Source organism: Bombina bombina, chromosome 5, assembly GCF_027579735.1.
Source record: "Bombina bombina isolate aBomBom1 chromosome 5, aBomBom1.pri, whole genome shotgun sequence".
Taxonomy (NCBI): Eukaryota; Metazoa; Chordata; class Amphibia; order Anura; family Bombinatoridae; genus Bombina; species Bombina bombina.
The window spans coordinates 1,050,653,330-1,050,664,047 of NC_069503.1; the positions used below are offsets into that span (position 1 = coordinate 1,050,653,330).

At 41.2% G+C, this 10,718-nt stretch overlaps 1 protein-coding gene across 1 annotated transcript in view; it reads left to right on the plus strand.

Moving 5' to 3' along the window:
- Positions 1–9,236, plus strand: part of MAL2 (mal, T cell differentiation protein 2) — a 60,077-nt gene extending 50,841 nt beyond the window's left edge. The window contains exon 4 of the mRNA XM_053715314.1: positions 6,755–9,236. Coding sequence (XP_053571289.1) covers positions 6,755–6,826 — 72 coding nt within the window. The 3' untranslated portion in view covers positions 6,827–9,236. The remainder of the gene's footprint in view (positions 1–6,754) is intronic.
- Positions 9,237–10,718: the final 1,482 nt, after the last annotated feature.

Below are 10,718 nucleotides of genomic sequence, written 5' to 3' on the forward strand. Positions count from 1 at the left end.
CAAGCAAGATTTCTGGCTCTCACAGACTTGTATCTTCTTCTTTAAGAGGCTCCTCTGTCCTCCAGTCATTACCTGTATTATTGGCAGCTGTTTGAACATGTTATCAGTATAAAAGACACCTGTCCACAACCAGTGGCGTCACTAGGGTTGGTGTCACCCGGTGCGGTAAGTTATGGTGTCACCCCCCCCCCCGGAAAGCAGACACACACAAAAACACAGGCACACACACATACAAACACTCAGACACACTTAAAAAACATACTCAGATGCACACACAAACACTCGGAAACACACTCAGACACACACACACAAAAACTCAGACACACACTTACAAAATATGTAAACTGCACTGCATTAATTATGAAGCTCATGCCTAGAGCTGCTCCCTGGCTCAGCAGAGCATCAAATGAAAAATAAACAGAGCACTCTAAAAATAAATCACTAAAGAAAAGGTTTAGGCGCAAACTATGAAAATTCTGCTCTCTGACTCTGTTCTAAGCCTGTCAGTGCACAGCCCCGGGCCGCGTGCCTACCGCTTCTTATGGCCAATCACCTCTGCACTCTGCCCACCCCCAGACCCCCGCCCGCCCTCCTACCTGTTCAGTGTGCACTTAGTGTACCGTAACCGTAATGGTCTGGTGGGCATCATACGTGGCTCCTTCACTTTAAAGACAGTGTAAAACAGTCATGCGGTCAGGTGCCAGGCATCCCCTCATGATTTGCTAATTCCCGTTTAGAGAGACAGCACAGCAGTGAGTGACTCCACTGCTCCACATGTCACTGAGCAGTGAGCACAGATAGGCAGGCAGGTTTAGGCTAGCAGCGCAACTTTGCAAGCCCCACGGCATGCCCACAACATTCATAGCGAAATTGGGCAGGGGAGAAGCAAAGTACAAACAAGCAAAAGCAGCCGGGAAAACTATTTGTTGAAATTGCAGCACTGGCTCAAGGGGCAAACAATTGTGTGTCTACAACTTCCCCAGTCCCACCAATGTTCCCAAATGCCAGACCCTCTAATAAAAAAAAAATCTATGCATCTCAACATTGTATTTCTTTCAATTTCAATAAAATTTAAAAAAAAAAAAAAAAAAAAATTTTTTTTTTTTTTTGGTGTCACCCCCTGGAGGGTGTCACCCGGGTGCGGCCCGCCCCCCCCGCCCCCCCCTAGTGACGCCACTGTCCACAACCTCAAACAGTCACACTTCAAACTCCACTATGGTGAAGACCAAAGAGCTGTCGAAGGACACCAGAAACAAAATTGTAGACCTGCACCAGGCTGGGAAGACTGAATCTGCAATAGGCAAGCAGCTTGGTGTGAAGAAATCAACTGTGGGAGCAATAATTAGAAAATGGAAGACATACAAGACTACTGATAATCTCCATCGATCTGGGGCTCCACGCAAGATCTCACCCTGTGGGGTCAAAATGATCATAAGAACAGTGAGCAAACATCCCAGAACCAGACAGGGGGACCTAGTGAATGACCTGCAGAGAGCTGGGACCAACGTAACAAAGGCTACCATCAGTAACACACTACGCCGCCAGGGACTCAGATCCTGCAGTGCCAGACGTGTCCCTCTGCTTAAGCCAGTACATGTCCGGGCCCGTCTGAAGTATGCTAGAGAGCATTTGGATGATCCAGAAGTGGATTGGGAGAATGTCATATGGTCAGATAAAATCAAAGTAGAACTGTTTGGTAGAAACACAACTCTTCATGTTTGGAGGAGAGAGAATGCTGAGTTGCAACCAAAGAACACCATACCTACTGTGAAGCATGGGGGTGGCAACATAATGCTTTTCTCTGCAAAAGTAACAGGACAACTGATCCGTGTACATGAAAGAATGAATGGGGCCATGTATTGTGAGATTTTAAGTGCAAATATCCTTCTATCAGCAAGGGCATTGAAGATGAAACGTGGCTGGGTCTTTCAGCATGACAATGATCCCAAACACACCGCCCGGGCAACGAAGGAGTGGCTTCGTAAGAAGCATTTCAAGGTCCTGGAGTGGCCTAGCCAGTCTCCAGATCTCAACCCCATAGAAAACCTTTGGAGGGAGTTGAAAGTCTGTGTTGCCCAGCGACAGCCCTAAAACATCACTGCTCTAGAGGAGATCTGCATGCAGGAATGGGCCAACATACCGTGTGTGACAACCTTGTGAAGACTTACAGAAAAAGTTTGACCTTTGTCATTGCCAATAAAGGATATATAACAAAGTATTGAGATGAACTTTTGATATTGACCAAATACTTATTTTCCACAATAATATGCAAATAAATTCTTTCCAAATCAGACAATGTGATTATCTGGATTTGTTTCCACATTTTGTCTCTCATAGTTGAGGTATACCTATGATGAAAATTACAGGGCTCTCTCATCTTTTTAAGTGGGAGAACTTGCACAATTGGTGGCTGACTGAATACTTTTTTGCCCCACTGTGTATATATATATATATATATATATATATATATATATATATATATATATTAAAATAAAAAGGACATTTTTTTTTCTTTGTGAACATTAGAATGTAAAGTATTTTTAATCAAACCACATTAAAACAGAATAAATATGTTCTCCAATCTCCCTGATCTCTTCCAAACAGGTCTCTAACCATCCACCCTCTAGCTATTGTCTGTCATTTAAGGTACTGGCACTGGTTCGCAAGTTCCTATAAAACACTTTATATATAATTTTTTTATTTTATTTATTAATTATTTTTTTTTTGTAGCGTAGTGGTCCCCCCATCTCTCCCTGTCCCTTTATTATTATGTTTTTGGTAGCGTAGGGTCCTCCCCCTCCTTTCCCGGTCCTCTCCTTTCTGCTGCTGGGCCGCCCACTTGCATCACACAGTGTCACTGTCTGTTACGATCTGGCATCTACCATCATTTGGAAACGGAGCACCGATCGCGCTCCGGTTCCATATGCGGCAGATGCCTGGAGCTCAGAGGAATATATACTTCATGCGGTGCTATTGGCAAAGTACCGCACAATATATATATATATATATATATATATATATATATATATACGTTAGATTGGGTAAAGGGGTTAACTTTATTTGCTCTGAATTGCAATGATTTTTAGTCTGAAAGTGAATGAATTTTGCATTATACTTCCATAAGCAAAAAATGATTCTAGTTAAAGTTATTACTGTTTGCTTTTTGGCATATGCACATATGCTGTCAGGCCATGTGCACCAATATTCAAACACTACACCTTCACAGCGACTCAGCAGTTGCTTCTATGACACAAATGAAGTCTTCACAGACACAATAAGCACCACCGTCAGCTCTCTGAGCTTGAATACTAGTGTGTGGGACCACCCAGCATATGTGCGTATGCTGCTGAAAACCCCGTGATAACTTTTACTAAAATCATTTATGCTAATGGGAAAAAATAGTTTTTCAATATGGTATAATTATTGAGTAAAAAACCATTCTACATTTTATTCTGAAAATGGGACTTTTTTTATTAAATGTGTAAGATAGTAGAAAACATGATAAGCAGCTTCCGCTGCTAATCATTCAAATGCAGGTTTGTTTTAAGCACCAAAATAATTATATATGCGAGTGCCTTCAGGACTGCAGAATCCTGTACTGCTATTCAGTTCCTTAGGTTGTGCAACAGAATGTGGGTCAAGTGTACTTTAGATAAGATTAAACTGCGTAGTATTTGCACTTGGATAACAAAATATTTGTGGGCTGAGTCATACAAAGGAATCAAATGTTAAAGCTGTGATAAAATATGCGACCCCAAAAAAACAGATACGAATGAAAAATATTTATTAAAGGGGCTGTGTCATGGCTGGTTTTACCTTTCTGGTACCATTATCGTACACTCTATTGTTCCTTTATCATTTCATCTGTACCAATAATGTCACAAGTATGATATTATATCAATGTTCACATTTAGGTGCCCATGTCTCCCTGCTCTGGCATTAGGTGGTCTGCCCATGTGTGCAGTACCCTTACTTTTTATCTCCCGTAAGATTGTGTCATCTGCACTAACCCTTGCCTGCTACTAACCAGTCAGACTGAGTCATCTGCCCTCACCCATTGCCTGCTACTGACCAGTGAAACTGTGTCATCTGCCCTCACCCATTTCCTGCTACTGACCAGTGAAACTGTGTCATCTGCCCTCACCCATTGCCTGCTACTGACCAGTGAAACTGTGTCATCTGCCCTCACCCGTTGCCTGCTACTGACCAGTGAAACTGTGTCATGTGCCCTCACCCATTGCCTGCTACTAACCAGTCAGACTGTGCCATTGGCACTCACCCGTTGCCTGCTACTAACCAGTGAGATTGTGTCATCTGCCCTCACCCGTTGCCTGCTACTAACGAGTAAGATTGTGTCATATGCCCTCACCCGTTGCCTGCTACTGACCAGTGAGACTGTGTTATCTGCCATCATCTATTGCCTGCTACTGACCAGTGAGACTGTGTTATCTGCCCTCATCTGTTGCCTGCTACTTACCAGTGAGACTGTGCAATCTGCCCTCACCCATTGCCTGTTACTGACCAGTGAAACTGTGTCATCTGCCCTCATCCATTGCCTGCTACTGACAAATGAGACACTGTCATCTGCCCCCCCATTGCCTACTACTGACTAATGAGACTGTGTCATCTGCCCTCACCCATTGCCTGCTACTGACCAATGAGATTGTGTCATCTGCCTTCACCCATTGCCTGCTACTGTCCAGTGAGACACTGTCATCTGCCCCCTCCCATTGCCTGCTACTGACCAGTGAGACTGTCATCTGCCCTCACCCATTGCCTGCTACTGACTAATGAGACTGTGTCATCTGCCCTCACCTGTTACCTGCTACTGAACAGTGTGACTGTCATTTGCCATCATCCATTGTCTGTTACTGACCAGTGAACCTGTGCTACCGACTCTGACCCATTGCCTGTTACTGACAAGTGAACCTGTGCTACCGGCTCTGACCCATTGTATGTTACTGACAAGTGAACTTGTGTCATCTGCCCTCACCCTCATCCATTGTCTGCTACTGACCATTAAGATTGTGTCATCTGCTCTCACCATTGCCTGCTACTAACCAGTGAGAGGCTGTCAACTGCCCCCACCCATTGACTGTGTCATCTGCCCTCATCTATTGTTTGCAACTGACCAGTAAGTCTGTCACCTGCCCTCACCTATTGCCTGCTACTCGACAGTGAGACTGTCAACTGCCCTCACTTTTGCCTGCTACCGGCCAGTGAAACTGTCACCTGCCCTCACCTATTGCCTGCTACTGGCCAGTGAGACTGTGTCATCTGCCCTCACCCATTGCCTGCTACTAACCAGTGAGACTGTGCCATCTGCCCTCACCCATTGCCTGCTACTGACCAGTGAGACTGTGTCATCTGCCCTCACCCATTGCTTTTTACTGACCAGTGAAACTGTGTCATCTGCCCTCATCTGTTGCCTGCTACTGACCAGTGAAACTGTGTCATCTGCCCTTACCAATTGCCTTCTACTAACCAGTGAGATTGTGTCATCTGCCTTCACCTGTGGCCTGCTACTGACCAGTGAGACTGTGTTATCTGCCCTCACCCGTTGCCTGCTACTGACCAGTGAAACTGTGTCATCTGCCCTTACCAATTGCCTGCTACAAACCAGTGAGATTGTGTCATCTGCCCTTACCAATTGCCTGCTACAAACCAGTGAGATTGTGTCATCTGCCCTTACCAATTGCCTGCTACTAACCAGTGAGATTGTGTCATCTGCCTTCACCTGTGGCCTGCTACTGACCAGTGAGACTGTGTTATCTGCCCTCACCCGTTGCCTGCTACTAACCAGTGAGACTGTGTTATCTGCCCTCACCCGTTGCCTGCTACTAACCAGTGAGACTGTGTTCTCTGCCCTCACCCGTTACCTGCTACTGACCAGTGAGACTGTCATCTGCCCTCATCCATTGACTGTTACTGACCAGTGAAGCTGTGTCATCTGCCCTGACTCATTGCTTGTTACTGACCAGTGAACCTTTGCTACCAGCTATGCCCCATTGCCTATTATTGACCAGTGAACCTGTGCTACCGGCTCTGTCCCATTGCCTGTTACTGACCAGTGAACCTGTGCTACTGACCCTCACCCATTGCCTGTTACTGACCAGTGAACATGTGTCATCTGCCCTCACCTTCATCCATTGTCTGCTACTGACCAGTAAGATTGTGTCATCTGCCATCACCCTCATCCATTGCATGGTACTGACCAGTGAGACTGTGTCATCTGCCCTCACCTTCATCCATTGTCTGCTACTGACCAGTAAGATTGTGTCATCTGCCATCACCCTCATCCATTGCATGGTACTGACCAGTGAGACTGTGTCATCTGCCCTCACCTTCATCCATTGTCTGCTACTGACCAGTAAGATTGTGTCATCTGCCATCACCCTCATCCATTGCATGGTACTGACCAGTGAGACTGTGTCATCTGCCCTCACCTTCATCCATTGTCTGCTACTGACCAGTAAGATTGTGTCATCTGCCATCACCCTCATCCATTGCATGGTACTGACCAGTGAGACGCTGTCATCTGCCCTCACCTTCATCTATTGTCTGCTACTGACCAGTAAGATTGTGTCATCTGCCATCACCCTCATCGATTGCCTGTTACTGACCAGTGAGACTGTGTCACCTGCCCTCACCCTCATCCATTGCCCTTCTACTGACCAGTGTACCTGTGCTACCGGCTCTGACCCATTGCCTGTTAATATTTGATTTCTAATTTTGTATTTCTCTCTCTCTCCAGATATTTGCTTTTGCCACAACTGCATGTTATGGTTGTAGCATGGTACTTGGATTCCGTAGGTGGAGATCATAACACAAAACAAGCTGAACCAGACACATCCTATGAATGCCATTGGATATTTTTGTGACGAAAATATCTGATATACTATAAAAAAAACAACAGCAATTTAAAAACAGAAAAAAAGATCATTGGAGAGACTAAAAATGTATTTTGTCAAGGAATGTAGACAATGTTGACGTCTGGAAGAGTGCATCTATAAGTTTATGTGTTTGCATAAGTGGTTTGTATATTTGCTATGCTAAACAAATTAATACCATGGCTTATGCATGTACACAAATAACTGTTAAATCATTGTATAAACGCAACACACCAATGAAGGTGTTACAGGAAAATGGAAGGATATCTGAATAGCCATTTCTTCTCAATATTATAGCCTTTTGAGTTCATTTTATGTGACATACATTATTTAAATTGGTTATAACAAAAAGGCGTAGCGACAGCACTCCCAAAATATTTATTGATTATTAAGGAGACAGTACTTAAAGGAAATAGATGCTCGATAATAAAATACTGTAATGCCCTAGAGCAGGGGTGTCAAACTTGCGGCCCGCGAGCCTCATGCGGCCCTCAACCTAATTTTGTGCGGCCCACGCCACCTCCATGAAAAATATTAATTATAATATGCTTATTACTTAAAGAGCGAGTGCGCTTACTGTTAGGGATGCACATACATTAAAACATACGTTATTAAAAAGAAAAAGACAGATAAGTGCATAATGATTTCTTTAACACATGCAGTTCATTACTATGGTAGCACTGATTTCCCACATCATTTCTGTCCATTCCTTTCCATCATTTTCTCTTTAACTAAAATCACATACTTTATATATATTTCTATGTATTTATTTTATATTATGTACAACAGGTATGTCTATCACTATTATAAACAGTGGGTCGCAGGTGGAGCATGTGTCTCACCTTCTTAAAAGCATTAGAGCACATTTCCTCAAGCCAGAGTAAGTTAATTAGGAGTTACAGAACACAATCTTTTGAAATTTATACAGTTATAGCAAATGCCCCTGTACTGTTTAGCAATGACAAGATATGTAGGTAGTGTGCGGCCCACGTGAGTTGTACTTGTATGGAAAATGGCCCGCGACTAAAATGAGTTTGACACCCCTGCCCTAGAGCATTTTATTATGACACTGTTGCTTACTCGTACTGTAAAGAGGTTAAACGCATAGTAAAAGTAAGCATCGGAGCTGCACTTTCACTGCCATTCTTAAGCTGAACATGATCATTAATTGGAAGCTATGCACATATGCAGTTCAAGGTTAGGTTACCAGTGCAATTATAAAATGCTCTAATGCATTAGAAGATATTATTATCTCTGTTTTGTCCCTTTAAATATCCTTTAGCAATCCTGATATATGTGGGAAACAGGGGTGGCTTACCCTGCAATACTTATTACAGCAAAATAAAAATTACAAAACAGTCCACTAGGGTTATATTTGTGTGTGTCACTTTTTAGTAAGGTGACTGAATGCCCCCCTATATTCTGGTATGTCCCCTTGTCTTGTCCCCTTTGTCTTGTCTAAAGGATGTTCCAAAAACTTTAAAAATACATTCTTGAGATATCCCAAAAGCAGTGCATAAAAATGAAATATATGATGCAATATGCACCAACTAAAGTCTAAAAAACAAAACTTAATGAATACTATTATTTTTGTTGATGAAATACACCCCCCCCCATAAATCTTTAGACTTTACAATGGTTAATATATTCTAAGATCTTTAGACCCTTTTCAGTTTTTTGATGTTCTATAATACATAGTGTTTTATACCCTTCCACCCGTAATCGCATAATTAAAATGTCTTTCGTTTGAATTTTACACTAAAATATTTGGGTTTTAATGCAATATATTTTTGTACTATGCAACATAAATATTCATACATTATGAAATATTGTACACAGTTGTGTGAGATGTTTTTATTTGGATATAGAAACCTTTAAACAGTAAAAGACAATTATTGTACATCTACATACATAAACATTTTGGAAAGAGCAATGTAAATGGAAATTATATTTAAACTATGGCTAAATACTGTATCATACTTATTGTAATTGTGTATAAACCAATTCTAAATTTATTTAAGGAACAATTTTTTTATGAGAAATACAATACAGTTCAACCTACTTTTTTCTGCTGTAGTACTTCTGTAATTGATTTGTATGGTACAAGGTACAAAGCCACTTGTTTCTGTGTTTGATCATTATAGAGAAGATTATGTGGATCTTATTCTTTTGACAATCCTAAAACAATCATTATTTTTTTATTATTATTTTTATTATAAATTCAACATGTTAAACTTGAAGAGTACAGTATATAAATCAGGGATTATTGCTGGATTATAATGCTAATGTATGGGTTTTTGGGTAAAAGCCAACATTTTTCAAATAAAATGATTATTGTTGTAGTAATTTGACTGAGAATGCCTTTGTTCTGCCTTATTTCTTGCATCCTCAAATATTTTTTTAATTTTCTCTTTTTTTTTTTTTTTACTTAAAGGGACACTGAACCCAAATTCGTTCTTTCATGATTCAGATAGAACATGCAATTTTAAGCAACTTTCTAATTTACTCCTATTATCATTTTTTCTTCATTCTCTTAGCATCTTTAGTAGAAAAAGCAGGAATGTAAGCTTACACGCTGGAACATTTTGGTTCAGCACCCTGGATAGCGCTTGCTGATTGGTAGCTACATTTAGACACCAATCAGTAAGCGCTACCCAGGTGCAGAACCAAAAATGGGCCCGCTCCTAAGCTTACATTCTTGCTTTTCAAATAAAGATACCAAGAGAACAAAGAAAAAAATTATAATAGGAGTAAATTAGAATGTTGCTTAAAAGTGAATGTTATATCTGAATCATGAAAGTTTAATTTTTGCTACACTATCCCTTTAACTTTGTTGAAAATAATTTCCATTTTTTTTCTACTTTTTTATGTTACTGTGTCTAACTAAACATTTTATATTAAACTCTTAAGGGGTTTACTGTCTATTTATATTCACATATTTATCAAACTCAGGACAGGTGCATTATTTTTTTGGATTCCCTCATTAAACCGACCACTTGTTCTTAAGATAAATACATTTAGTTAGTCAACAATGCTATTTATGTCATATTGCTTTTTGAATTTATGTACATTATTAAAATGATCTGTTTCCAAGAGAACTTTAGGAAGATTGAGTATCCAAGCATCTCAATCATCTGTTATAAAAAATGAACTACTCACCATTCATTTGAACGACTTTTTGTTAAATGTGTTCACAACATCAGACTTATAGGCAAGAGAAGGACAACCAGTTGTATTCAGAGGAGTATAAAGAAGAATATGCACAGATACTAAAATAAAAATCGAATATCAACTTACTTACGGCTAGATTACGAGTTTTGCGTTAGAGGCTATGTGGTGCTAATGAGCAGTTTTCTCTCACCGCTCCCTTACCTGCAGCGCTGGTATTACGAGTTTTTACAAACTAGTCGTTAAAAGACAAGAAGTGTGCGTTGAGCAAAATTTTGCTCATTACCGCACTCCAGTACCAGCGCTGCTTAAGTCAGCGGTGAGCTGGTCGTACGTTCCCCAAAGGAATCAACGGGGAGAGCCGGCTGAGAAAAAGTCTAACACCTGCAAAAAATCAGCGTAAAACTCAGTAACGCAGCTCCATTGACTCCTATGGGGAAATAAAATTTCTGTCTACACCTAACACCCTAACATGAACCCTGAGTCTAAACACCCCTAACCTTACACTTATTAACCCCTAATCTTCCGCCCCTGACATCGCCGATACCTACATTATATTTATTAACACCTAATCTACCGCCACCTACCTTCACTTATTAACCCCTAATCTGCTGCCCCCAACGTCGCCACCACTATAATAAACATATTAACCCCTAAACC